Source organism: Drosophila ananassae, chromosome 3R, assembly GCF_017639315.1.
Source record: "Drosophila ananassae strain 14024-0371.13 chromosome 3R, ASM1763931v2, whole genome shotgun sequence".
Lineage (NCBI taxonomy): Eukaryota > Metazoa > Arthropoda > Insecta > Diptera > Drosophilidae > Drosophila > Drosophila ananassae.
Genome location: NC_057930.1, coordinates 27,299,606 through 27,326,600, shown reverse-complemented (window position 1 = coordinate 27,326,600; position 26,995 = coordinate 27,299,606). Strand labels below are relative to the sequence as shown.

The 26,995-nt window shown below is 46.7% G+C and overlaps 6 protein-coding genes and 1 long non-coding RNA gene across 8 annotated transcripts; 3 read left to right on the top strand and 4 right to left on the bottom strand.

The window, feature by feature from the left end:
• The first annotated feature begins 3,758 nt into the window (after positions 1-3,758).
• Positions 3,759-4,607, top strand: LOC116654902. Its single transcript, XR_004310053.2, has 2 exons — positions 3,759-3,873; positions 4,084-4,607. It is a non-coding gene; the product is annotated as an uncharacterized LOC116654902 (long non-coding RNA).
• Positions 4,608-4,609: 2 nt separating this feature from the next.
• Positions 4,610-7,984, bottom strand: LOC6497702 (DNA mismatch repair protein spellchecker 1). Its single transcript, XM_001961498.4, has 6 exons — positions 7,835-7,984; positions 7,722-7,771; positions 6,881-7,665; positions 5,737-6,824; positions 5,450-5,682; positions 4,610-5,386 (listed from the first exon to the last, which is right to left on the bottom strand). The coding sequence occupies exons 1-6, from the start codon at positions 7,881-7,883 to the stop codon at positions 4,838-4,840; spliced, it is 2,754 nt and encodes a 917-aa protein (XP_001961534.1). The 5' UTR covers positions 7,884-7,984; the 3' UTR covers positions 4,610-4,837.
• Positions 7,985-8,092: 108 nt separating this feature from the next.
• LOC6497701 (polypeptide N-acetylgalactosaminyltransferase 35A) lies at positions 8,093-10,251 on the bottom strand. Its single transcript, XM_001961499.4, has one exon. The coding sequence runs from the start codon at positions 10,123-10,125 to the stop codon at positions 8,242-8,244; it is 1,884 nt and encodes a 627-aa protein (XP_001961535.1). The 5' UTR covers positions 10,126-10,251; the 3' UTR covers positions 8,093-8,241.
• Positions 10,252-10,895: 644 nt separating this feature from the next.
• Positions 10,896-13,989, bottom strand: LOC6497700 (ras-related protein Rab-14). 2 transcript variants are annotated; one of them, XM_014906307.3, is made up of 5 exons: positions 13,695-13,989; positions 11,849-11,962; positions 11,611-11,791; positions 11,366-11,548; positions 10,896-11,284 (listed from the first exon to the last, which is right to left on the bottom strand). In XM_014906307.3, the coding sequence occupies exons 2-5, from the start codon at positions 11,952-11,954 to the stop codon at positions 11,107-11,109; spliced, it is 648 nt and encodes a 215-aa protein (XP_014761793.1). In that variant the 5' UTR covers positions 11,955-11,962; positions 13,695-13,989; the 3' UTR covers positions 10,896-11,106. The 2 variants fall into 2 exon arrangements, with proteins under 2 accessions (XP_014761793.1, XP_001961536.1); XM_001961500.4 differs by lacking the exon at positions 13,695-13,989 and adding an exon at positions 12,019-12,311.
• Positions 12,387-16,709, top strand: LOC6497831 (nucleolar protein 10). The gene is made up of 5 exons (XM_001961501.4): positions 12,387-12,602; positions 14,307-14,377; positions 14,433-14,834; positions 14,894-15,615; positions 15,681-16,709. Exons 2-5 carry the CDS (start codon positions 14,312-14,314, stop codon positions 16,654-16,656), a joined length of 2,166 nt encoding a protein of 721 aa, XP_001961537.1. The 5' UTR covers positions 12,387-12,602; positions 14,307-14,311; the 3' UTR covers positions 16,657-16,709.
• LOC26515017 lies at positions 16,677-17,255 on the bottom strand. Its single transcript, XM_014906911.3, has 2 exons — positions 16,993-17,255; positions 16,677-16,940 (listed from the first exon to the last, which is right to left on the bottom strand). Exons 1-2 carry the CDS (start codon positions 17,183-17,185, stop codon positions 16,717-16,719), a joined length of 417 nt encoding a protein of 138 aa, XP_014762397.1. The 5' UTR covers positions 17,186-17,255; the 3' UTR covers positions 16,677-16,716.
• An 8,423-nt stretch (positions 17,256-25,678) lies between these two features.
• On the top strand, positions 25,679-26,694 carry LOC6497832. Its single transcript, XM_001961502.4, has 2 exons — positions 25,679-26,431; positions 26,494-26,694. Exons 1-2 carry the CDS (start codon positions 25,851-25,853, stop codon positions 26,579-26,581), a joined length of 669 nt encoding a protein of 222 aa, XP_001961538.1. The 5' UTR covers positions 25,679-25,850; the 3' UTR covers positions 26,582-26,694.
• The last annotated feature ends 301 nt before the right edge of the window (positions 26,695-26,995 follow it).

The window sequence follows — 26,995 nt, the reverse complement described above, 5'->3', positions numbered from 1 at the left end:
TCGTTGGAGCATATGATGACCATGGCTGGTGTATGGGATCGGGCTCCGGCTCCGGCTCAGCTTACCTCCATGCCGCCACATGCTTTTCTCTGCCACTCTCTTGGACCTGGCTCTTGGCTCATATTGTTGGTTTGTAACGTTTTTATGATGCCTGGCGGCATGTTAAAATTGAAAAACGCATTTGCGTGATAAATTGCAATATTTAACACACACACACATACACACAGTCGCACAGGAGGCAGCTATAGCATGTGGTGTCCAGTTGTAATTGCAACAACTGCTGGCCAGGTCTCAGCCGGCTACTCGAGCCGGGATTGGGGAGTGTGGATTGTGGATTGGGGCAGCGGGGGGTTTTGGCCTATTGGGGCGGCCGAGGGGTGGGGTGGCAGGTGGCAGGCGGCAGGGGCAACCGGCATGAGTTATGGCCACCCGTCATTCTGTAGCTCGTTGTTGAATGTGGCGAAATACGAGCGTATAATGCAAACGCCATTGCACGAGCACACACACACTGCCACAAAGGAAAGCAGTTAACATGTTTCTCCTTTGGCTTTTTCTTGTTTTAAGCCGCCACCAGGCGGGCAGGCTGGCAGGCCGGCAGGCAGTCGGCCTGACGATATGAGTTACATGCCGTGCTTAATGGCATAATTTAAAGCTGCAAATTTTGTCATAAATTTTAAAATTGATTACCACGAGAAGGCAGTTTGGTAGTTTCCATGTTGCAGTTGTTTTTGCTCGTTAGTCGAGCATTGCATGCCGCCTGATGGCTACATTGGCGGCGGGCAGTGTTAAATTTGTGTTAGCCCCACTCGAGTGTTGGTAAATAAAAATTGCACACGTCTCGTATTCGTATTCCTATTTTTTTCACATTTTTTCACTTCTCCGGTGATTTTTCTTCCGAGCTAATCATTTACCATAATTGGGGGGTGAGATTGGGGGTCTGGGCGGCAACACGGCAAGATGGCAAGTGAAAAAAAGTTTCATTAAAAATTTTCCATGCAAAATATCTTTATAAGGTACGGTCATGGTATACGATTAATAGATTAAAAGCCTCATAAGGGTTTCGAAGCTGATGCCGATTATTAAGATGGATGTAGATTTGTTAAGATATTAATTCGGGAAATAGATTTTTTTATTTACTACTGAAAGTTATAGTTAAGCTTGAACACTTGTAAGCCCAATTTACATTTTTTCAATAAAAATAACTTAATTTTATGGCCTATTAAAATGTTTTCCTGCTCCGACTTCCCGACTAATTTCTATAATTATTTAATTTCTTGGCATGGACAAGTAAACAGTAATTACATAACGTAATGCTTACCCTTATTCACGATTTCGCTTCTTGAGCTCCGTGGCATAAATTGAAAACAAGTACCGGGAGGGAGGTACTACTGAGAGCCAAGTGAAAGAGTGGAGTTTCTGGTCCAGCCCATCGATTATTTTACATGCTATAGGCGGCCCGAGTGCGAGTATCTTGCGAGTGATATAAATGGCTTCATAAAATTTAGTAACCATAATTTTGGAGAGCAATCCATTGGAGCCATGCACGACAGAAACCAGATGAGTGGAGTAAATTGTTTTATCAGTGGATTAAAATGGCAGTGGCCGTGTCCGGGGCCGGGGCCGGGACCGGGGCCGTCCTCCCTTCCTGAATGGCCGACAATCAAGAAAGTACGGGGCACTGTGCCGGCAGCAAAGTGTGGCCCATTAAGCGCTACATTATAATTAAGGGGAACCAGGCGCGTCGACTACCAGCAGCTGCCAACGGAAATTGTAGATAAGATTGTAAGACAACTAAGTATAAGTGTGCATCGTATGCGAACACAACATGATAACATCATCAATAGCCCGGCTATTCACAGCGCCCGTGCAATTATTTAAATTATATGCACTGCATCGTTTCTGTTCGTTTAAAATGAAATTAGTGTTATGTAGTTTCTCTCCCCAGTTACACCTTAAAGTCTATAATCAGTCCCGTGGATGCAGCCAACCAAGCCAGCCAAGCCCGACCGTCTTAATAATTTGTAATGCTTCCCCCATTCGGGCCAACGCCATCACGGCCATCGCTTTCGGCGGCTCTGCTAATCATTTTTTGATATGGCCGGTAATAATAGATTTTGAAGCCTGCAGTTTGTGGGGCATCCATCCATCTGCCGCTTTATTGGCTGAAAGATAAGATTTTAATGATTTTCCCTTTTCACTGCCAGTTATGGCCATAATTGATTGGTCGTGCCGCAAAAGAAATGAAGGGCCAGGCCGAGGCGACTGGCAAGGTGTGAGAGTGGATAAATGGGAAATAAACACGATACCTGGCTGAAAGTGCCGTGGGGTTCAAGTGCTAATACCTCCGCACTTGTACCTACCTAATACCTCTGCTTAGGATTTTTAATAACTTGCATGTAATTCATGTAAATATTCTGATGATGGTACCTCAAACGCAATCATAATCCGAATATATGCACATAATCACTTGGCCTCCGACCACGGAGCGTCCATCGTCAACCTACGTTCCATCATTAAGTCGAACAGACAATTTGTCAAGTGAAACAAGAAAATTTGCATAAAAAACCAACAAACAACTAGCATTAGACACACCAAAAATTTGCATGTCTGGCCGACTGAAGTTGGCCAACGAGTCGGCAACAACAGCAACCATTTTGCAAGTCGGGCTTCTACCAACAAATAACAATTTTCCAAACACAAACTGGCCGCTACTTGAACAATCCAGGGCAGTTGAATAGAAAATGTAGGATGCCCTTCGGAAAATTGTTATATCTTAGACAATAAACTGATTAAAAAGTGATTAAAAATTGTATCTATCTTTAAGTATCTTATCTATCTTACAGCTTAAATATCTGGAGCCAAAGCCTACTATTCTAGAGCTAATTAGCCACCTTTCTCCTGTAGGTTGGACCCACTTCCTTGTCCATTGCTGTGGCCAAGAGTGTTGGTAGCACAGAAGCAGCAGCGAAGTGCAATTACCAAAAGCGCGCCACAGAGCCAAGCAGATATCAAAGGAGATCGGCGAAAGAGGCAGGCAGCCACTCCGTGATGTTGGAGCCGTTGTTGCTGCTATCCTTGTTGTTGCTGTGGCCAAACAACATGTGCGTTTGTGTCCGCAACGATTAAGTAAAAACAATTTACACGCCTGCCTGCCACAAATCGGGAGGGCGGGGACCAAAGAGGCAGGAGCGTGAAAATAAACCCATAGGGATGAGCTCCATTGAGATGTGTTTCACAAACCCCAACTAAAAACAGATTAAATGTTTAAAAATGTTAGAGAAATGGAAGAAAAGTAAGATATATAAATATTATTACCTCATTTATTTAAGCCTAGTTCGAAAGTGCCATCTCTAAGCCAGCTTTGGTCGTTGTCACTAAGCCATGGCGTTAATATGCGTCGCACTGGCTTAGCTTGTTGCCCACATTACGACGTTTCACCTTGTTGTTGCTGCTGCTGCCGATGCTGCCGCTGTTGCTGTTGCTGTTGCCGTCCGCATGTTAGTGCTTCCTTTTTGGCATCGGCAACATGTCAATTATATCGTATCAAATTAATAATTGTACGCGTCGCGCCGCATCGCTCGTCTTCGCCCCATACAGCCAAATGAAGTTGGCTCAAAGGAGTTGGAGTTGGAGCTGGAGCTCGGAGCCGGAGCTGGGTGCCGGATGGGAGCCTGGCTCGATGGCTCGCTGGCTGGCTGCTTGCCACTAATCGTGCCAGACAGGCATGCTGAACTGGCCGCAAATGCAATATATTTAAAGTTGCCTGTCAATTTTGAACGCTGTTAAGCGTTGCTAACACGCCATGTTTGTTGAGTATGCGATATCAAATTGAATGTGGGCACAGCCACGGGCAGAAGAGTATGCATATATCAGGTAGGGACAAATAACCTTCAGATAGGTATTCTTCAGGAAGCCCACAATGTGCCGCTCCTTTAGTATTCTGCCAGTTAATTGGGCTCATTGTCTAGCAAGCACTTAAGTCACAAAACGACTGTTTACTTGAACGCCAATAATCCAATTATCTTTTTGAGAATTTAAGACGAATTTTGATTTCTTAATGCAAATTTATTTGTTTTATATCAGGTCCCGAAACAAGGTAATGCCAGTAATCAACCATTTTAGCAGCATTACTGAATCGCGCCAAACAAGACAGCAGCGACAAACTGGTTTAAGCCTTTCCGAGCCTTGTCGCTGTGGCTGCCATTTAGTTGTCCGAACGTACAAAAGGTAAGAAAAATCAAAGCCGAAACGGTAATTATCTTTTGACAGCACTTAAGTTGAATTTGGTAATGACAGTCGAGCCAACGAGCCAAAGATCGGGCCAACGGGACGATAAAAGCGGCGCTTTAGCCCAAATGACAGCCGAGGTTAAAGCCCGGCCGATTAAATTGACAGTTTGTCAGGCCAGTATTTTGTATTTCGCGCTGTGTTAAAAAGCGTGTTCAATGTGACTTGGCATAGAGCCGAAAAAGCAGTGCTATTTGTAACACAAATCTGCGTGTTTCCATATCATGTGACTCTTTTCCAACTAGATAGAGACATACATTTGAAACCATTAGCCTTCTATATCCTTTTTAATATAATAATAAAAATATTTTCAAAACCTAAATGATTTTTGACATTTTCATATATTTGTTGAACGTTTACAAAAAAAATTCTCTTCGAGTTAAAAGCTCTTCGTATACATATTTCTTTTACAAAAAGGTTACCAAAGTAGAAACATGTGTTTTAAGTTTATGAGATTCTTAAAGCTAAAAATTATAATTATTAGAATAGGGAATATCGTGCCTCTCGAGAGTAATACTGGCTGATCATTATAAATACCTCTGCCTCTCTTCTAAGCCTCACTGGTGGCCAGCACGGATTTAAAGTAATCGCTGTCCAGTTTCTTGATGTCCTTCGTAAACTTTGTCACCAGCTGGGTCAGGTCCTCCACATTGATATCCGTGTTGTTGCCAGCCGTGGAAAGCTGTTCAATGGCAACTTGAATCTTCTCCAGCAAGGCCTTGTCCTCCTCCTTCTGCTTCCCGGCATGCTCATCCTCGAACTCGTTGTACACCTCCTGGGCATTCTGGACGACGTGCTCGGGAAAACTCGCCAGTCGAGCCACTTGAATGCCAAAGCTCTTCTCCATCACCCCTGGACGCACTTGGTAAAGCAGCGTAAAGTTATCGGCGTCCGCAACGGCGGCCATGTGACAGTTCTTCACGGTTGCCAAACTCTCGGCCAGCTTGGTAATCTCGTGGAAGTGGGTGGCGAACAAAGTGAAGCACTTGGTCTCCTTGGCCAGGTGCTCTGCTATTGACCAGGCAATGCCGCAGCCCTCGTAGGTGGAGGTGCCACGGCCAAGTTCGTCAATGATCACCAAAGATTTTTCGGTGGCAGTCTGAGTATTTGTTGTATGGAATATTACCCTTCATGGAATTTAGGAAACAATTATCACACTTACCCTGATTATTCCCGACGTTTCTATCATTTCAACCATGAAAGTGCTAAGGCCCTTGATGATATTATCACTGGCTCCAACGCGTCCCAGGATGGAGTCGACCATAGTGATGGTGGCCGAACTGCAAGGAACAAAGGCACCCACGTGCGCCATCAGCACAGCAGTGCCTACGGAGCGAATGTAGGTGCTCTTTCCACCCATGTTTGGACCAGTTATGATGAACATGTTACATTTGTCTGAAACAAAATACAATCAATAATCGCAATGGTAACAACCTAATCTACACTGACCCTTCTTGAACTCCACACTGTTGGCAATAAAGCTGACATGTTCCTGCAGCTCCAAGCAGGGATGGCGAACATCCTCAAGAACAAGCTGGCCCGCGCCTTCTTCCAGCATTTTGGGACGTACATAGGGGATGGGAGCACTTCGGGCAGCAATGGCGAAGCTGACCAGACAGTCGAGCTGGGCCAGTTCGTTGTTAAGGGATGTGAGAGGAGCAGCGTAGCCCACGGCCACCTGGATGATCTCTTCTACGATAGAGAGCTGCTGTTCTTCGTAGCGAGTGCGGCAGCTTCCAAACTCTTCAGCATAGCTCTCCAACTTGTCAGAGGTGAAGCGGACGCCGCCCTTGATCACGTCCACAATGCGGTAGTTTTTATTCTTCCTCAGCACAGAGTCATCCTTGAGGGTAATGCGAAAATGATGCCCCAGCTTGGCCACATTCTCCAGCTTCACCTGCTGCTTGCCATCCAGATTCAGCTCCTCACTGCACTTTGTCTGCAGTCGCTCCATTTTTGAATACAACTCGGTCATGGTCTGTTGCAACTCCATCAAGCGACTGTCGAAGGAAGCCTTTACCAGGTACTCACCCCTTTCGATGGCCTCGAAGTCAACCACCTGCTCGACCATTTGCTTAAGACCTGTTAGGTCCTCCAGGAAGCTTTTGAAGGGTGCACAAATCATGCTCTCCACCGTGGAGTTCTCCAGCTCAAACAGTACCTTTAGGATCTTCGGGGTGCGCAGGATAACTTGGTAGATGCGGAACAAGTCCTGCAACGTGGCCTTGCGTCGCATTAGCTTTTTGGTCAGCATTAGGATATCTGGTATACGCTTTAGATAATCTAAGCTCAGGGTTTCCAGCGTATCCGGTGCCTCCAACAAGCACTCCACCACGTTGTGTCGGTCGGTGAGAATTTCGCGGCGCCGTAGTGGCTGCTTCACCCATTGACCCATAAGACGATGACCTTGCGGTGTGCGGCAGTGGTCCAGCACCCCCAGGATGCTCTGCCAACGGTACGAAGGCATAGAGGGATGTGTTCCCGGCTTGGGCATGATGTTCAATGCCGCCACGGCAGCAGAGTCCAAATGAACAAAGCTGAAATAAGAATAAATTTAATATTTATTACAATACTCCTACTATTTACGTCATACCGCTTCAGATCTAGTTGTTTTAATTCGTAATGACCCAAGTTTCCGGGATCGTTGACCAAATCCAAGTACTTAATAGCCACCTTCAGAGCGTCAGAGGCCAACTGCAGCTGCAACTCCTTGAGACCTGTGGCGTCTTCCTGCTGCCCCTTGGCAAACCGAAGCAAACGATTCAAATCCTGAATCAGATCGTTGGCACTGCTCTTTTTGGGAACCGTGATCATAACCCCGTTGCGTTCCAATAAAGTTTTCACGGCCGCGTATTCGCCATCCAGGCTGGGCAGCAGGCACTCTTTTGGGCCCAACAACACCACAGTCGCCTCCAATTCCGTAAAGAAATCGTCGTCCAAAAACTCCAGCAACTGGAACTGGCAGTCGTTTTGCTCCACGCTGGCCACGCCCACACGACGCTGCGCCCCGCCCTCCAACTTGACCAACAGCGATATAATGCTGTTACCCACCAACACCTCCTTATTGGCAAAAAGAATGTCCTCGAACTGCAACAGGTTTCCCGGCGAACCGCGATACTCCAGTTTCCAATCTGTGGCTTGCTTCACAAAGACCTCCACCCGGAGATTGCGCACCAGGAGCAGCTCACGCACGGCCAGCTCAAAATTGTTCTTGGACAAGGAAACAAACTGAAGCGTCTCCTTTTTGTCATCCGGAATGAGGGCTCCGACGTAGGCCGTGGATTTGTAGACAACTTTGGCCACCAGCTCGCAGTCATCGCTTCCATGGACGGTATAGCAGTCCGAGTGGTCGAAGAATCGCACTGTGCTGCTGGGTTTCTGTCAAATAGGTAAATATTAATTCAAAATCAACCAAAATCTTCCTTATTCCTCACCTCGCCCAGCTTCGCGTGGGCTTTGATGAAATTGCGACGCGCATTTGTATCTAAACAGAATGATTGTCAATAGGCTTTTGGTCTTCAGGTTCAGTAACTCGGCAATTACTCACCCATATGCAGCGTCGGCTCCTGCCTGCTTTCGGTTGCTTTGGCCTGCATGGTGGGGTTTTAAAATCGTTTAAATAAACTACAGAATTTGGCGCCTGTTTGCCAAAAAGAATGCGAATAGCCGGTGTGGAGTGACCGCCTTAAAGTTACTTAAAAATACCACGCATAACGGTCACTCTCAAGAGCGAGCTCAAGAAACACACTGTTCTCACTGGGCCCTGAACGCACTGAAAAAAATATTAGTAGAAAGAATCATATAGATATAGAAACAAATACATTTTGTTAAGCATTTATAAAACCCGTGTTTTTATTTAATTTTATGGAAAAATACTGACTATCTAAACATAATACACTTTGCACCTAACCAGTTATCAGTCTAATATTGCAATACGATTGTTGTCCATTCCGCTCACAGCGCATTTTCCGCTTTGTTTGAATTTGCCGCCTCCGTGTTCTTTAGCTGCACAATGTCCCAGGCTCCGCCGCCACCTCCGCCCGTTTTGGAGCAGAGGTCCAGGCTGATGATGGCCCCGGAAGCCGGAGCAGCTGCTCGGAGGCAGGTACCCAGAGCCATGTTGTAGACGGGGCTGTTTGCGTTGCGGGTGTGGCGCCACTGCTGGTCCCCGAGCATCTCGTGGCACTTGTTTACTGTCACCTGGGCGTCTCCCGACGCCTCCATGCAGAGCAGCTTGTCCAGAACTATCTCGGCCTTGTCCGTTTCGTACCACAGCTGACTGGGGATCCGCTTGCAGGGTTGCAGATGAAGCTGGCTGCCCTTCTTCCAGAAGCCCTTCACTTTCGGCCCTGCTACGGCGGCACAGAGGTCGGTTTCCGCCAGACGCAACTGGTATGTGTCGACATAGCTACGTTTTCGCGAGTGCCAAGGCTGGAAGATGGGCGCTGGAGCGGGTTTCTTGGACTCTTCGCCGGGAACCCGCAGCTCCGGATAGACGTTCTTGAGGTACCAAGAGAAGTCGTGGCACTGGAGGCGCTCCCTTAGTTTCACTCTATCGCTGATGTCTCCGTAGTCGAAGTCCTTGGGCACCTTCTCATGCTTGATGTAGTAATCCTTGTATTGATCCATCCAGACGTGAGCCAATCGCAGCGAGTTCTTCAGCATGGTGTTGGCTCCATCCGGGGAGGAATAGGGACGCCGCTTGCGGAATATGTGTCCAACGCGGGCGCAGGGGACGATCTTTATGGCACCACCACACTGCCAGGCCCTGAACGAGATCTCTATGTTCTCGCCACCCCAGATGTCCATGGCCATGTCGTATTCGCCGAGGTGCTGGAAGTACTTCCGGTTCACTGCGAACAATCCGCCTGCCATGGTGGGCGAGCGAAAAGGACCCCGGAAATCCTCGGGCACCTTGAGCGTGCCCTCTGGAAGATTCTCCCATCGGAAGTGGAGGCCCCAGTTAAACCCTCCACGCACCAAGGGACTGGGTGTGTACTCGAAGGTGTCGGCGTTAATCAGATCTATGACTGGAACTGCCAGAGTAGAGTTTTCCGCCTTAATGAGCCGCAGGAGGGGTTCCAGCCACTGCTGATTCACTTCGATGTGAGAGTCCAGAAATACCAGGACATCGCCGACGGCTTCGCGGGCTCCTATCACTCTAGAGCGGATTAGGCCTTCTCGCTCCTCGTTTTTGATGTAGCGCAGGTTGGGATACTTCAGCCGGGCCCGCAGATCGGCATGTAAGTGAAACTCCAGTTCGGGCAGGTCACTGTTGTCGTCCACGAGGATGATTTCCCTCAAAAGGTAACTAGGCGTGCGTTCCAGCACCGTTTTAATTGACCGCATCAGAGTCATTTTGTGCTCGTTGTAGAAGCACATAACAATGGAGGCATGCGGGAGATTCTCTGCCTCAAAGGTCTCGCTGCGGTCGCAGACTTTGTGCCGGGTGTCGGGTATGTCCCTGAAGAGTCCAATGTTGTTCGACACCAGGGCATTGAAGGCATGGTGCTTATAGCCAATGTCGCGAATGTACTTGTCCTGCTTGTTGCGCACCACTCCCAGGAGTTCAAGTTTCTCGCCAGGGGAGTCCTTATTCTCCGCTAGAGAGTCTTTGGTAGCATTTCCGCCTTGGCTGGGGGTGCATCCGGTTGTGACCCTGGCTTGGAAACTCAGCTCCGCCCTTGGGGTGGCGTTCGCGTCGATCCTCCAGCCCGCCGATCGAATGGAGCTTCCCAGACTGTGAGAGTAGAAAAGCAGTGCCAGCAACCAGACGACGCCCACAATCAGGGTGCCCAGGCTGCAGGACTTGCACAGGAGACGCTTTATTTGCATCATGGGTCCGAGATTCGCTTACGTTGCCCCTTCGGATCGCTATTTCGTCACTGCATGGTGGTCGAATAAATTAATTTTAATTTGCATACTGGTAGTCAGTGTTGGATGATCTCAGGATGAACATGTTTTCCAGCACGGGTTGAGACGCATTAGTCAACACTTGTGGCGGGAAATTCAAATGTTATCGATTTTCGACATGCGGCTCTCTTTTAAAGACTTGTTTTACAAATTATCCTAGCCTTGTAGCTGATCTTTTCGGTCCACACTTGCGAAGGCTTAATCTCCAATATAAAATTTGACTTTATTTTCTTAAGAATAAACGTACACCAAAAGAAACTTACTGGACCCCTCCAAGACACTCCTTCGGTTTAAGTAAAAGAAACAATTTTTTAATTGGTAGGGCTTTATAAATACCGTTTTCTTTATTTCCTATTGCATTATGCCATTAATACATCGTTAATATTCATATAACACTGATCGTATTTCTCTTCGCACGCGTCTACAACAAATACTCAACAAAAAATGATTCATAAAGGGAGATACAAAATTCATATATATACAGAGATAGACAGCCAACAGAATAAGAGTTCTGCACAGAACGCACCGACTTAAGGTATTGGACCAAACGAACGAGTGACTTTAGTAAAGAGCGATAAACTTTATAAATTTGATAATCAAAACTTTGGTTTCTCTAACGATGCTTGAAAATAACTCTCTCTAACCAACAATCCTTTTAATTTACTAATTAGAACGCTTACTCGACATTACAAACGTTTGAAGTGGCTTTGTCGTATTATTGGGGAGGGTTCTTATATATTTTGGTTTGCCTTGTTGCTGTCGCTGCAAATCGCTCACACATTATGCTTAATCGAATCATTCAACTACATACATTGGTTTTAGCTTGGGCTTCGGTAGATTACGAGTCGGCTAAAAATAAAAGTAGATTTGTATATCTAGGAGTGTGTAAATATAAGGTGCATTCATTTAGCACGAGCACTGATCCTTGGCGCCCGTGGCTTCACTGCTCAGCGATGTCCTCGACGGCTGCGAGGGTCGGTGCTGCACTCCGGACTCTGAGGCGTTCAGGTCAAGGCGGCCCTCCTGGATGTTCTGGTAGATCTTGCGAGCGGTTTCGAGGAAAGCCTCCTCCACATTCTGGCCTCTGTAAGTGGAGGTCATTAAATTAGTATACAGCAGAACATTGAGAAGAATGACTCCTTCCTATAGTAGCTCCTATACTCACGTCATTGCACTCGCTTCGAGAAACATGAGTCCGTTCTCGTCGGCAAACTCCTTGGCCTCCTCGTAGGTCACCTCGCGAGTGCTCTCCAGATCGGACTTGTTGCCAATGAGAAAGATCACAGTACTGGGGTTTGTGAGATTACGCGTGTCGGTGAGCCAGCTGCTCAGGTGATTATAAGTGGAGCTGAAAAGTAAAACAGGATTTAGCAAAAAATCAAGTGGAATAAAATGGACCTCATCGCTCACCGCCTGGTTATGTCATAGACCATCAGCGCTCCTGCAGCTCCTCTGTAGTAGGACCGAGTCACGGCCCGGAATCGCTCCTGGCCCGCCGTGTCCCAGATCTGAAGCTTTATCTTCTTGTCGTCCACTTCAATGATGCGTGTTCCGAACTCCACGCCAATCGTGTGCGGACAATTGGCCATGACTAGCCAACAGAGGAAGAGTTAGTGCCTGTAGCTCTGTTTTGGGAGGGATTACTCACATTTCTTCTCGGTGAACTGGTGCAGCAGGCAGGACTTGCCCACGCCCATGTCCCCGATGATGATGTACTTGAAAATGTAGTTGTAGTTGTAAGGCGCTGCAGTCATGTTGGGACCTACGAGGGAGAAGACAATTAGTCTGTGCAGAGGGAACTGGGAGTGTGGAGCCCACATTTCTCTATAAGATAGTCGATGCGCTCGTGCAGCCTGTTAACCACACTGCGCACTTTACTCATCTTGACATGAACGCACTCCAGCCCAGGCAAAACTATACTCCGCAACTATATCAGGTGCTCATTTGAATGTCCACGACACGGCCTTATCAACAAACTGTGGCACTGCATTAATTGGTTCTGCGGCGGCAACTCAACATTTTGCTCCCTTTTCTTTTTCTGTTTCCAAACTGCCCCCAATATACTTTTTTACTTTTTTAAGGCATGCTCGTGTTTGAACAGCCGACCGGGTTTGTTTATTTGCGAAGCCGAACTCACAAAAGTAAGACCCAATCGAGAGCCCGCCGAAGTTTAAAGAGTGGTAGTGGTGGGTAAAAACCCTCCGGGGGGAATATCCATACCACTTGACTTTTGTCGGTTGTCGGAGTGCCAGTAGACTTGAAGGCCTTTCATTTGGGCCGCTCTCGAGGAGCTGCAGCCAAGCCCCTCGCTCCGGCTGGAAGGGATTAGGCTCAAGGCCGAGGTGTCAACGTGGGAAGTCCACCCGAGTGTTCCCAGTTCCCATGGGCTTCAAGCCATTAAGGTAATACTTTAATCATTCAATGTTTATTGTCACGACCTCCCTTGATTATAAATATTAATATAGCGTGAGGTTCTAAACTGAATCTATTAGAAATAATGAGAGTTTATTATAAAAGTTGAATGGAAGCTCCAACAAAGGATCTGGAAAGTGGTCCCAAGGCCAATCCCAATCTATTGCATTGTTTTATTGCATTTCAAACTACTCACTGCTATCAGTAGTTGCAAGACTCAGTGGCACCCGACTGGCCATGTCAGATTAGGCTTATCAGTCAAAGACCATGGGCCTTTGGCCACTGGGGCAGCTAATCGCAAGGAGACGGAGACGGAGCCAGAGCCTGAACCCTTGCGCACTCCCATGGCGAGAACTGCGCTGGAGGAATTCGAGTCATCCACCCTCCCCCTATTACGAAAATCCAGCACAAAGACACCCAAAACAGGCAAAAAGTAATAATGGGGGTCGCATATACATATAACCAGATTGGAGTGCAACAACAACAGAGCAGGAAAAGGTTATTTCTATTCAGTTGGGAGTTGTATACTCTTTCTCTCGTAAATATTTTTATGGATTTTAAGGGCGGGAAGAGTTCCATTTAGAAATATTTCATGTTTTTAGATACGATTATAGTCTTTTAGACATGGGAGGTAAGAAGAGTAATGGACAGACTTGGGTGGCATGTATTGGACGACCTAGTTGATGAGCCCCATCCGTAGAGTATTGATGTTTTGGTAACATTTCGATTAGTCCCAAATTAAGAACGAGTTTTGGGAAACTTTTTTTCCATTTCCAATTTATTTGTTCCAAGTACCTTTTGAGTTCTAAAAACCTAACAAATGATTCATTTTATATCAAAACTGTATACCCAAATAGCTTTCCTCCCTCGCAAGAAACCAGGGATACCCCTTGGAAGGGTATAATGGGGGTGTATACAAAACGCAACAAAGGAGGGGAAAGTTGGTGGGTGAGCAGTGGCACCACTCAGAAGGTTTGATTTGTTTTGGCCCTTACACCACAGCCCCAGGTGCATAACTAGTTTTCTTTTCTGAATAATCGCAGAGCCAAGAACGCTTAATTGGCTTAGCGAATATTACTCACCGTTTTTGGATCGACTCTGACGACGAAGGGTGCGGGGGAATGTGCAAGTCGCTTTTGGTTGTTATTGTTGTTAGAAGGGCGGAATAGTTGGCCAGTAACGTCTCAATGGTAGTCAAGCGCGGCTCAGTCCTGTGCAATCACACACAGGCTTTGGGGCTACGAAAACTTTGTTATTGCAATTATTTTCAATTGGCGAGTCGCGATGGAAATCAGTAGACACTTTTCTTTTTGCGTCTTCTTCCTTGACTTTGGCTGGCTTGGTCTCACTACAAACAGCCTGGGAGCAGCAAATACCATTTTTCGGCAGGATGGCAATGCTGTCGTAACGCCCCTGGGTATCGATAGCTTCTAACGGAAATTCAAATCATTGTTATTGTAAAATGTTCTATTCAAGCTTATTACTTACAAAAGAATTAATTGGACTTGAATTAAATGCACTTATATAGTAAAACTAGCTGGCAGAGCAAACGCCACTTGTGTATTCCTTTTAGACAATGATCGAAAAAAAATACCAGTATCTCCACCCAAACCACCTGGCCACATTGTAACAGAAGTCGCACGTGTTGCGGGCTCTTCGTTTGTTTATGTTGCAATATTTTTAATATATTGCAGCCATCATGTTTGTCAACGAAGTAAACGATGTGAAGATCTACAATCTAAGCGCCGGCAAGTCGGTGCCAGATGTAAGTAATGTGAAAATCTATCTGAGCATCGGGTTAATTGTCTTCTTCTTCGCAGTGGCTCACCGACAGGCGCAAGCGGTCTCAGCTGATGAAGAAGGTCGACTCCCGGCGTCAAATAGAGCTCATCCAGGACTTTGACATGCCGGGTGTATGCACCAGCATACGAATGAGTCCTGACCAGCAATACATACTTGCCACAGGCACCTACAAGCCCCGCGTCAAGTGCTTCGAGGTCTCCAACCTGTCCATTAAGTTCGAGCGCTGCTTCGACTCCGAAGTGACCACATTTGAGGTCATAAGCGACGACTACAGCAAGATGGTCTTCCTGCAGTGCGACCGCTACGTGGAGATCCATGCCGCCCATGGCCGCCATTACAGGCTGAGGATTCCACGTTTCGGGCGGGATATGAAGTTTCACAAGCCCAGCTGCGACATGTTTATCGTGGGAGTGGGCAGGGTAAAATCACATGACTTCAGAGAAGAACTTGTTTCTTGACTCCATCTATCTGTTCACAGGACATTTACCGGCTTAACCTAGAGAGAGGACAGTTTCTACAACCGTTCGAAACAGAGGCAAGTTGCTTGAACGCTTGCGAAGTAAATCCAGAGCACCATCTGCTAGTAGCAGGAACCAAAGAAGGAACGGTGGAGGCTTGGGATCCGCGAACGAAACAGCGTTGCTCTACTTTGGATGTGGCTATACGGCTGCCGGGCGTCAAGGAGTTTCCCTCGGTCACTGCGCTCAAATTCCGCAACGGCCTGCACATGGGAGTGGGCACAGCTTCGGGCCATGTTCTCATCTACGATATTCGAGCCAAGCAACCCCTTCTGGTGAAAAATCACCTTAACAAGCTGCCAATTAAACGTCTGGCTTTCAATCCAGCCCAGAATGCGGTTTACAGCTTGGACGAGGCCACTCTCAAACTTTGGGACGAACAGACGGGGAAACAAATTGCCTACGTGGAGTCCACTACATCGTTCAACGACTTCTGCACCATTCCCGACACGGGTATGTTCTTCCTGGCGCAGGAGGACGTCAAAATGTTGACCTACTACGTGCCAGCCATGGGCCCAGCGCCGCGGTGGTGCTCTTTCCTGGACAACCTTACTGAGGAGATCGAGTCCGAAGTTGTCGAGAACGTCTTCGATGACTACCAATTTGTCACGGCCAAGGAACTGGCGGAACTGGGTATGGAACATCTCGTGGGCACAAATCTCCTCAAGGGTTACATGCACGGGTAAGAATCAGTAATTTTTTTCTCTTAATTCCTTTTCTAAACGGAATTTTGTGGAATTCTTGCAGCTATTTCATGGATGCGCGTTTGTACAACAAAGCCAAGGCTGTGGTGGAACCCTTCGCCTTTGATCGCTTCCGTAAGGATAAAATCCGGCAAGAGATCGAGAGCGAGCGCAAGTCACGTCTGCAGATCGAGTCCAAACTTCCGAAAGTCAACAAGGAGTTGGCCCTCAAGATCATGGACGAGCAAGCCAACCCTTCGAACAGTGCCAAGCAGCGAAATGTTCCCAATCTGTTGGAGGATTCTCGATTCAAGGCTATGTTCGAGAACACTGACTTTGCCGTTAACAAGGAGGCTGAGGAGTACCGCCTGTTGGCTCCAGTTTTGAATCGCCTGGACAAGTCGAAGGCCAAGGAGCTGAAGAAGCGTGTGGAGGTGGCTCGGGTAGCGGAGTTGCACGAAGAAGAAGCTCAGCAGCGAGAGGACAGTGACGGCGATGATGATCTATTTGGTTTCGAGAAGAGCGATGGCGAGAAGGACGACAGCGGAGATGAAGCTTCTTCGGATGATGACGACCGCAAGGAATACGTCAAGGAAATGAAGCAGGCCTATAAGCAGGTGAAGCGACAACGGGACGAAGAAGAAGAGGAGGAGGAGGACGACGATGAACAGGATGCTCCTGAAACCATAGCCGCACCCCAAGCAAATGGAAAGGCAGCTCGACCCGCCGCAAATGGATCTGGCAATCGCTTCACCATGACCGCTCTAGATCCGCATAAGGGAAGCAGTGCGCTGCAGCAGCGCATCAAACAGGCCACTCTGCAGGATCGCGTGCGCGTTATGACCCAACTGGAGGGCCAGGTGACAAACGTGGGTCGCTCCCTCGGCAATCGGCAGATGACTTTCGAGGTGAACAAACAAAAGAAGTCGCAGTACCATGCGAAAAAGCGCGAGGCGGAACTAAAAAAGCATCGCGAGGAGCGAAGGAGCATTGTCAGACCCATCAAATCCCTTAGGCTGAAAAAGGTTAACTTTAAGTAGACATTTTAAACGAATTGCAATTAGTTGTGTACATAAATCCTTGTTTTATTAAACGCCTGCTTATTCAACTGGGCCGAAATGGGGCAGACGATCAGCGATAATATCAACCGAGTCAGGCGGGGAAATGTCATATTCATCCATGGAATCGAACTCGGCTATCTGAATGGGCTCTATGTCCACGTCGTCGTAGTACCCTCCTGTAGTGGCTGTGGAGTCGGAGCTAAATCCACTTTCGTTGTCACTGTATTCCATCCTTTCCACTTCGCCGTGGTGCGCAGCTACTTCTGTTCTCGGATTGGGATATCATTCAATTTGTAAACTGAAATTGGGACTAACCGTTAAGGATCGCCCTGTCCTTGGGTAGATTCTTCACCAAATGCAAAAGGGCTTCGGTCACTGAACCGGTTACAGGCTCTCGCATCTTGTCGAAATACAGTCGGAAAAACAATTCAGAATTGATAAGCCTCAGGGGTTTTTCAGTCGCTCCCGTTTCCGTACAAGCCAACCGTGCCGACTGTTCTGCACCCATATTAAAAATTGCTCTACTATTAAAGCCCAAAACTGAGACAGCAGAATGACAGTTCCTGCTCGCCTACTTTGGTTTCCATTTTCAACCTTTATAATGTGCACATTTTAAAATAAATATTGGCAGAGATATGGCCGCCGTAGGGGGCTGTATTGTCCCCCCTATGTATTCCTTATAATTTCGAAGGAGATTAGTCTACAAAAGTTGACCAAAAATCTAAAAAATAATTTGATTGAATTTTTTGATTCAGTTTGAAAGAGGTTCGATATACAATTCGTTTAAGGTACTTCGCTCAAGAATCGAATGATTTTTGGCAAGGATATAGCCTTTGTTTTGGGCAATTTGTTTAGGGGGGACCTATGTATTCTTTATTATTTCGAGGATTCGATGCCTTCTCGAGGAAGGCATTTGTCCTAATTTTTTGAGATTATCGCAGGCCCCCTTAATACTTAATATTATATATAGATAATAGGTGCAAAGTCTAGATGAAAGTTTGACTTTCTCTTTATTCTCTTCTCTTTATTGAGTTTGCGTTCAATAATAATGCGATTCAGATGACAGCCCAGGGAGAATAAAGGAGCATCCAGCGGCTGCCAAAAAACTAAAGAAAAGTTTTTTCAACCGGAAATTAATTTCCCTGACCGCAATTTCCAATGTCCTTAAAGACCAGTCATCAAACTTCAAAGCAGAACAAGGCCGGCAACTCAAACAAAGGACCCTAAGAAAAATGGCAAAAGAGCAAGCAAAAGTACAAGGGTAATATGTTTGGGCGCCTGACTTGGGCGAAACTTGGTGGACGGTGGAAAAAGCCCAAGGATTTTGACAAACAGCAGCAGTTTAGCTACCAAGGACCTCTGGTTCGTGGTCCTTTGCATATCCCTATCTAGCTCTTTACCCTTTTTTGTTATCGAAAGCGACTTTGTCGGAGGAAATAGAAAGTGATGTCAGGCGCATAAACTTTAAAATGCATAAAAGCAGGAGATAAACTGATCAAGATATTCATTGTCCAGGCATGTCGTGAAGTGGTTCGCGCGGTTCAAGATGAAGCTCTTCTTTCACGTCTCAAAAAGAAAATATAATTCAAATTAGTCTCTTTTAAACGCCTCTAGAACTTTGTCCCTTGCGTGTCTTAGAAACTTTGTTTTGATAATAATAACCCGGATCAGGTTGGAACTAGAAATTGGAATGCACTTGAAGGGTTAATGAGATGCACAGCGGTCTTCTACCTTTCAACGGTTTGCTGACAAATACTCATAAATCCGATAAGGCAAGGAACTTAATGGGTTAGACCATGGGACCTCTGCCAACGCGAATAAGTACAGAGGACGAAAATTCTTTGGTTCACTCTGTCACACGGTTAAAGTGTAGTTTTGGTTGTTTAAAATCCGGGAGAGTGCGCATCCGTACTTGGCAAGGGATAAGGGAGGCACACAAAACTCCATTAGAGCCATAAAAGTTAAAAGCATTTTTCTTTCTCGGCGACTGTTGGAAACCATCAACCGCAGACGGGACTTCCAACGGCCGCCTCTTGCATCTCGACTCCATACCGGAGAACCCCTCCAGACTTCCGACTACTTGTCGATTGTCAAAATACTGCCTCGTTCGATTGTTGCTGTTCGTTGATTGCAAATGGAACGGAGCAGGGACTCTGGCCTGGGTACCAGGAGCAGGGTCGGGTAATGGAAAATAGAAGCGAAATGTAATAAGTAGGATTCAGGATTCCCAGATTTACAATTCCAGAGGATTATTAGAGGATGCTGGTAATTATGCCGACCTACCGGATTACACAACCATGGCTTTCTCACTGACTGGCGTTTTGCGACAGTGAGCAAAAAATTATGCTGGCGGCACAACCAAGTACAGGACTTCCTGCAACACACCAAATGGGAACTTTTTGTTAAACAAAATGTCCAGAGGATACGGATGCGTAACCGTCACTGGTCGAAGTGGCGAAAGACACGGTGTCTGTTAATGTTTTATGAAACCCGCCGAAAGCCCATGCGTCGCAGTACAAGGGCAGGTGATAAAAGGAGGTGGTGTGCGCCTGGGGGAGCTGTCTTGGATCCCGTTCGATCCGTGGCGGGACATCACGTTTTGGTTATAAATTTGGTTTATATGTTTTTGTCCAGGAGAGAAACCCTTGAAACCTTTTCTCTCCGATTTCCATGGAAGGCTTTATTGCTATTCGTGTGTGCCCGAGGGGCCTTTTTGGGGGGAGGGCCCATTCAGGGTGGTAGGAGTCCTACTGGATAGCTCTAATGGGAGCGTGCTTTTAATCAAAGTTCTTGTTGCATCGACCCGATGCCTGAAAGTGTACTTTTCTACGCGCGGCTCTCCAAAAGTGAATAGTCCTGGGGGCCTACATCGAAAGGCAATCCTTTCATGCGCAGTAAGTGGGGGGCTAGAACACTTAAACAGCAATTATGTAACTTTAAGTAAACTTGCTACTGAAAGATGACAGTCTCCGCTATACCTATTTAATTTTCAGTATATATTTGATATATTAAATCGCCACATTTTAATTTCAATCCACTACAACCGACAATAGCGTAAACAATCAAATAATGTGTAGCCAACATGTAATTGATTGCAGAATTCTTGGGCAGGGGCTCCTGCACTTCCTTTTGCTCCGCCACCCATAGTGCCTCTGCCCAGCCTGCCATATGTATGCCAACACACCTTACACATCCTCCCACCCATCTGCAATTCCTACACTCTTAGACAACTTTCGCACATCGGGCTTTGTTTCTGCACTCGGGGCCGACACATCTTTTTGTTCCAAAGACAAAAAACTCGTGTAATGAATTTTTCCGCTTTCGGTGCACACAAAAGAAATGGACAACAGCAGCCAGCATGAAATTAGGGGAGACCTCCGACGCGGGGCTTGGGAGGGGGAAGGACAAAGCCCGGCTGTATTCACATTTATTTTTTTGTTCTGCGCTCTCGAGGAGGGGCTAATTAATATCATTGTTTTTAAAAGTACAGCGTCCGCTGCATTATGAAAAATGCATTTGCCAGAGGAGCTGGGAGTGGGCTGGGGCGGGATCTGGGTGGGGTAACCGTGTGTGGAAGGCACTTGTGCTTACAAGGCAAGCCCATTCGGGTGCGTGTCCTTTGCCTTTGGCCTTCTTTGTTTGAGAGCGGGGCATAGACTGAATGAAACATCAATTGCCTAGCCAAATAACCAGGACTTTTATGCACCCGAATAAAGGATGTTTGCACAACACTTGCTATTGATCTAAAGACATTAATAAGGATCAGCCAACCTTAGTCCTTGTAAGTCCTACTAAGGACAAAGGAGTACCTCTTTTTCTTTATCGAAGGCAAGGTGGAGCTTCTCTTCTTGGGTGGACGTTTGATGAGGGCTCGACACTCGGCGGTAAACAAGGCAGACATCACTTTCTATCCCGACCACAAACAAACTTGGCAGTAATAGCCAGTAATATCGTGTCAACTCCTAATGCGTGAGCCGAAGGAGAAACAAAATACCTCCAAAATCGTTCCCAGTTCCAGACGAGTTTTCACTGCTAGTACTTTCGCTAATTGAATTAGTTAAGTCGCCCCCGCTTTCTTTCCGATCCGTTGGCATTTCTTTGCATGGCCGTGCAACAAATTCATTTTGCAACTTGCGTCTTACCTCTCAGGCTCTCAGGCTCTCAGACTCCCGGAGCAGGACCCGGACCCGGACCCGGCGGTCTGCTGACTCGACGGCTGGTAATTATAATAAACAACAACTGTGTCCTGTTTACTTCATCATAATTAACATAATGGGACTTCAAGTACAAAGATGTTGACAGTAAACAAGAAAAATATGACAAGATTTTCATGTTGCCTTTGCCGCCGACTCCGTGGCTGGTGTGCGATGTGCCTTCTCATCCAGGACCAGTGGCGAGAAGCAACAGCCACCAGCCACCAGCTACCAGACGGAAAGGAAAAGTGCGAGGACGAAAGGCAACTCTTTTCCAGGACCGTCCTTATGCCGTTTGGCCATTTTCCCTGTTAGTCGATGTTTGTATTGTCGTAGCTTTCGCCGCCGCCAGAGACGTGTGTGAGGCTCTTAAGTGCACTGGGAGAAAAGGCGGTTCGAACGGTTTGCATAAATTTAACTTTCAAGACAGATAGTCAGAGTATTTTTTAGCAGTACAGGCTTAAATAGGAGTCGCTGCGAAAGAATTACTGTCGGAGTTTCTCCCTTAGTCCTTTGTCCTTCAACTCTGACGACTTTGTTGCGGTCCGACTGTGTCTTATCGTGCTCTCCTGGCTCGTCCTTTGCGCATTTAAATTAATGCGACTTTATTAACATTGTTTACCAGTAAATGTGTCGTGATCCCAAAGGCCAGAGCACAAGTTGCACCCCGTTCGTGCGGTTATTTCCGTCCCTAACTAGTATTCAAGTACATTCCCGATTAAGTACAGAAATAAATAAATCGATATGGCCTGGCCGAGTTGGTCTGTCTATATATAAACCGGTGAGAACATATCCAGGACTATAAAACATTAGGAAAGTAGTTATGAAGAGCATAGGCAACGGCAAGCCTTTAATGTAATCAACTTTAAAGTCCTCACTTCGGTTCAAGGCTTTAAACGTGTCCCACCGCCGACTCTTGTGTAATTTGGCCCAGCCCAGCCCAGCCCAGCCCGGCCCGACCCGGTTCACATCATCCGCTGTCATCCCATCCCTTCCGAACCCATCCTTGAGATGTCTGTCTCGTGGGAGTAATTTTGCGTTTTGTATTTAGTGGTTTTTGTGCACTCGGTTCATGTTCAGCTTAGCTCAGCTCCTTCCGCGGCGTCGTTTCTGGCCTGCTCCCCTTGTCGCCTTGTTTTTTATATCACATTTTCAAAAATTTGCTTACGTACGCACGCAAGGGTAAGTGCACTGAGCGAAAAGACACCAGGACTGGGCCGACCCCACCACTTATGAGTAGATGCTAGTGCAGACACTAATCAAATTTTGTGTGAAACAGTTTAAGCGGTGCCTTGTCTCGCCCATTGTAGTAGTACTCGCGGTACTGGGGTTGGGATTGTCTGGAGCGCCTCCCCTAAAAAATGGCAATGTAATCAAAATCATATGGAGCAGCTCCACGAGGAACGATGGATTTAATGTGAGTGTGTTCTGGGCACACACAGCTCCCGCCCTGCTCCCGCTCCATGTATTTGTTTTAGAAATATTCGTGCGTGGTTTGTTTTATGGCACCATAAACGCTTGTTTCATTTCAAAGTCGCACATTTATTTCCTTTTGGCGTTTTGCGGTTACAGCTAGCAGCAGGCTCCTACTCCCTGATCCTGCCTCTACCCACACATGCGCACTTTAAGGTGCTGGAGCACTATTGCAGCTTTAATCGCCTTGTCTGCCAAGGATGAGGGTTACCGGGTTGTTCATTGCCGGCAGAAATAGTCGGCCCTGAGGTTCTGTACTGAGGGGAAAACAGTGTGTCTGAGTATTTGTAAAATAATTAAATATTTTACCTTGTTTTTTAAAGTAAGCAGAAATAATAGATGAACAGAGGCCTACAGCTCACAGGCTAAACATTTTCTGGCGACGCAAAGGATCGGGATGCCGAACCACACAGATTGCGGAGTGTAGCCGTTGGGTGTTGGGTGGCAATCAACTAATAATAAGTTGACTAGGCGCAGCTCAAGCCCAGAGACATTACGGAAACCAGGCTGCACGGGCTCAGCGCGCCACGATTGCGACGCGAGCTGCCTGCTGATGTCTGGCATGGTTTATGCATTAGCAAAAAAGTAACCCGCCCTCAGGTGGGGATGGCCGGGTGCGAGGTGCGAGGCCTGCCTCGATGCTATTAACGTCTTCAACTTCCTGTTAGTGAATATTTTAATTATTAATAACGTCGCAGCTTCTATGCCCAGAGTTCTGCTGAGGAGCCCCGTAAGACGGCTCATCGTCGACCTGTTCCAGCTTCGCGTTCGTCCCTCGTCCTTTGCCACCCATCGCCTTAAGTTTTCATCTTAGCAGCACCTTCGATGAAAAGTTCTAGCATTAAACAAGGCGTTGCCATTTCCTATCCTTCTTCTCAGTCGCCACTTTCCCAGTACGTGCTTTAATGGAACTTTCAACATTTTTTTAAAAGAGAAAAGGCAAATATCGTGCCTCGGCAATTGTTGCAGTTCATAGGAGGAGACTACATAAGGAGGACATAACATAAATGGCTACACTTCGGCTAGAGAACTGGAGCAAAGAAAGCACTTTTCCAATGATCTATCCCCCGTGCGTCTCCGTGGAGTAGTTCCGGAGATTGATGTCCTATTTTCGGAAGCCGCCGTTGATGGCAGACCACGTGCTCGGCATTTTTTATTCAGTCGGCTCCAAGGCTCAGCTCAGCTCAGCTCCGCTCAGCTCAGCAGTCTTGAGTCCGGTCATTGATAAGCCCCCGTAATTATTATTATTGCCGCAGCCCTCGCTCACGGACTTCATTACGGCAAACAGGGAACAGCGAATTCATTTGCATGGTTCCTCAGGTTAATTTTGACAAATGGCTTCGATCTCCCTAATGTATTGGAGTAATTTAGCAAAATTAATGCCTCAATTAATCAGACAGCTTCCGCATCTGCTCAGCTCCTCCTATCCACGCCCTCTCCGATTCGTTGTACCTTCTGCTCCGCACTTTGTTACCGTATCCGCCGCCTCCGTATCCTGCTCCGCTAAATACAATCTGTCCGATATCGGTGTGTATTTGCTGTCTGTCTATTTAGCAATCAGTTGCGCTGCTTGTCTCTGCCTTGCCGGTCCTGATGGCGATGGCGAGGGTGGAGCCCAAGATGGGCCGAGAGTGGGGGCGTGTAATAGGGCTTATTTCGCAGCTAACTGGGAGCACGAAGGCTTCCCGGGACTCCCACGTGCGGCCACAAGGCACAATACACCAATCAGTGCGGCAAATAAACTGATGAGGTGTGTAGGCCCAATTGCCAGAAACTCTTCCTTCTATATTGAAACCCGAAAAACTCTTCGATATTGAAACCTGCGTAAGTTCAGCTACTAATTATCAAAACTTTTTTGAGAGATTTTTAATAATGACAGAAAGAAATATCAATTCGTGCAACAGATGTTTATAAATTTCCAACAGCTTTAACGGATGCACGTTGATAAACTCTCTTGTATTTAATTCGAAAGAAAATAAAGAGATTTTTTAAATATCCACTTTTGCCTTTGAGCCTTGGGATGTTAAGGGCGAGAGGTCTGTTCCCACATCTTCAATAGGACCCACACATATATAGATGTTTTCGTCTTTGGCAACACGTTTTGGCGGAAACACGAAGACCTATCAGTATCCTTGATCTAAATTGTGCACAACCGCAAGGATGAATGGGACCTAGGCAGCGGGCGAGGAGGATTATGCGAAGGTGGGCGAAGGCGACAAGCTTACCCTTCTGGGCTCAACTAAGATTCAATAAAGAATGTTTATCTTTTCTGTACAAATTTAGCAAATTAACAAGTTTGAAACTCACAAGTCAATAGGCTTTCACAGGAAAGCTGAAATTAATAGCATATTTTTGGGCTCAGGCGCTGGACTGGCTTTAAGGACAGAAATAGCTGCGTGACCACGCCCCATCATCCAACTGATGACAGCCGGCTCAGTGCAATGGTCCTGCAATCCAAAGGACATCGATATAGATTGCAGGAGCTGCAAGGAACAAAGATGACCTCAACACGTCGAGGTCTCAGGTGGTGACCTCCGTCACCTCAAATTCGCGTCACCGCGGAGGTGTAGGAATTTGTCTAGCTCTGGGTTTGGGTAGTTTAGGAAAAGCGGCACCTGTGCTGGAGCGAAGAGGTCTTATTGCAGGCGGAAAAGCGAGGAAATATTTCATCTTTATGGCTTTAATATCCTGTCTGGCTGCAAGCAGCTGCCAATATCCTGTCTCACTTTGAAAAGATTTCCCGCTTCGCTCATAACATATTAACTTAATATTTCGATCCCTTGCCATCGCCCACAAAAGAAGCACCCCAATATGAGCTTGTTGTGTGAGGATGAAATGACATTTTAATGCCATGTTATATTTTCATTGTTGTTGCTGTTTGTCACTGTCGCTGCTTTCGTTGGTAACGCCATCAGCGCCCAGCCCATCCCAGCCATCCCATACCAGAACAGACCAGCCCAGCCCAGACGCCATTGGGACGACCTCAGTCATGAATTCTGACACCCAGCGAGTGAATGAGCATCGAACGCTTTATGGCAACATGTAAAATCCATTTATTTTGACATGAAACACATAAATCTATACCCGATCCATTTCTTTCTCTCGCCCCCCAGGAAACGCATACATTCGGGCACAAATAAGGTAAAAATTCATATTCATACGTTCTTGGATATGCATTTATGATTTTAATGTCAGATTGCGTTCATTGACTTATACGCTTTCTCTGTTGTATCCCTTTAAAGGATCAAGAATCCGGATGATTCTGCACTTCGACTTCAGATTCTATAATGGAGAATTGGTGGCAAACAGAATCGAGTTTGGCTTTATTTTTTGAAAATAAATCATTACCTAATGTTGAGGAGGCGACGATATATACTTCTCGGTAAGGCCAAGCGCTCGACAGATTTGTTTATGTTTTGAGTTTTAGCGACCTTCTTGATAATTACAAAATTTTAACGTAGATTAAAAAAAATAAAAAAATAGTTGCGCAGTTTCAGCCGAAAAAGAATGTTGAAAAAGAAGGCGGTGCTGCCCAGAATCCCCCGGAAGAGGGTGAAACCAGTTACGAGAGTGCCCAAGACCAATCCTAAGCAACAGCGCCACCTCAAGAGACGCTTTATGACGGCACCAAGACGCGGCCACAACAAAAACCTCGCAGCCCAGAGCCCGCTTCCTCCCAGCCAGCGGGTCTGGCGCAGGACTGCCGTCCGTACGAAGCCCAAGCCGAAGGTTAAGCTGCCGCGGCTGTTCCGCCTGGACCGCCTGACTGGACTGCCTGTGGACTACGAGAAGACCGTGGAGCGGGTGATGCACTATGTGAACCCGCACCTCGACCATCGCCCCAATCCCGAACAGATGCTGGAGGATATGCTGACCAACATGTTCGCCGAGGCTGTGCGACAAGGCTGCCGCAACCACCCCCAAGTCTTCAGCCACCTGGGTGCCCACCAGTTGCGAGCGCTGCTGAAGGATAGCAAGGGCTGCACTTGCCCGATGGGGAAGTATCTGAATAAGAGCGATATGAACGCCCAGTCCGAGAAGGACAGGCGCGAAACGAACGAGAGTTTGCAGCACTTTCATAGTGCCTGGTATGTTCTTATCCTATTACTATGGTCCTGTAGTAGTTATTTCAGTAACCATTTTTCCGTAGCAAACGGGGCCCGCGCTCGCCACACAGTACCCGTCCCACATACACCAGCAAGTTCAACTTTAACCAGCTGAGGATCAAGAGCACCTAGGATAAGACCCCATTACATTTTTGTCGGTCATTGCGCAATCCACTTTTCCACGGACTGTTTTTATTTTGCCAAGAATTCCGTATCTCCAATAAATTACATTTTTAATTTTTTAATTAATTCTTTTAATTGGAGTACAAACTGGGGAGCATTGTATTTTAGTTCATGGAACGTAAAGAAAGGACCCATCGTAATGTCTATACCACGACCAGTTTTTATCAGATCCTTAAGCCGAATACCTTTTGTAGATCGATTCTCCATCAGTCTGCATCAAAGCCCTAAAGCAAGAATATTTTAAAGAGTTTTCATTTTGTTTGAATCCTTTTATCCAATTCTGAAGCGATTAGTGTATCATTCTAATCCAGAGAATTGTGCCCGGAACCCCGTAGCTACGCCCCGCTCCTCGGACTTGGCTCG

Coding starts and splice junctions, on each gene's coding strand:
- LOC6497701 (XM_001961499.4), bottom strand. CDS start 10,125: ATGATGCAAATAAAGCGTCTCCTGTGCAAGTCCTGCAGCCTGGGCACC.
- LOC6497702 (XM_001961498.4), bottom strand. CDS start 7,883: ATGCAGGCCAAAGCAACCGAAAGCAGGCAGGAGCCGACGCTGCATATG. Junction 7,772..7,834: donor GGAGCCGACGCTGCATATGG/GTGAGTAATTGC, acceptor CATTCTGTTTAG/ATACAAATGCGCGTCGCAAT. Junction 5,683..5,736: donor CAGTGTGGAGTTCAAGAAGG/GTCAGTGTAGAT, acceptor ATTTTGTTTCAG/ACAAATGTAACATGTTCATC.
- LOC26515017 (XM_014906911.3), bottom strand. CDS start 17,185: ATGGGTGCAGAACAGTCGGCACGGTTGGCTTGTACGGAAACGGGAGCG. Junction 16,941..16,992: donor GGACAGGGCGATCCTTAACG/GTTAGTCCCAAT, acceptor ATCCGAGAACAG/AAGTAGCTGCGCACCACGGC.
- LOC6497700 (XM_001961500.4), bottom strand. CDS start 12,082: ATGAGTAAAGTGCGCAGTGTGGTTAACAGGCTGCACGAGCGCATCGAC. Junction 11,963..12,018: donor CGACTATCTTATAGAGAAAT/GTGGGCTCCACA, acceptor TCTCCCTCGTAG/GTCCCAACATGACTGCAGCG. Junction 11,285..11,365: donor CTCGAAGCGAGTGCAATGAC/GTGAGTATAGGA, acceptor CTCCACTTACAG/AGGCCAGAATGTGGAGGAGG.
- LOC6497832 (XM_001961502.4), top strand. CDS start 25,851: ATGTTGAAAAAGAAGGCGGTGCTGCCCAGAATCCCCCGGAAGAGGGTG. Junction 26,432..26,493: donor CAGCACTTTCATAGTGCCTG/GTATGTTCTTAT, acceptor ATTTTTCCGTAG/CAAACGGGGCCCGCGCTCGC.
- LOC6497831 (XM_001961501.4), top strand. CDS start 14,312: ATGTTTGTCAACGAAGTAAACGATGTGAAGATCTACAATCTAAGCGCC. Junction 14,835..14,893: donor TTATCGTGGGAGTGGGCAGG/GTAAAATCACAT, acceptor ATCTGTTCACAG/GACATTTACCGGCTTAACCT. Junction 15,616..15,680: donor CTCAAGGGTTACATGCACGG/GTAAGAATCAGT, acceptor GAATTCTTGCAG/CTATTTCATGGATGCGCGTT.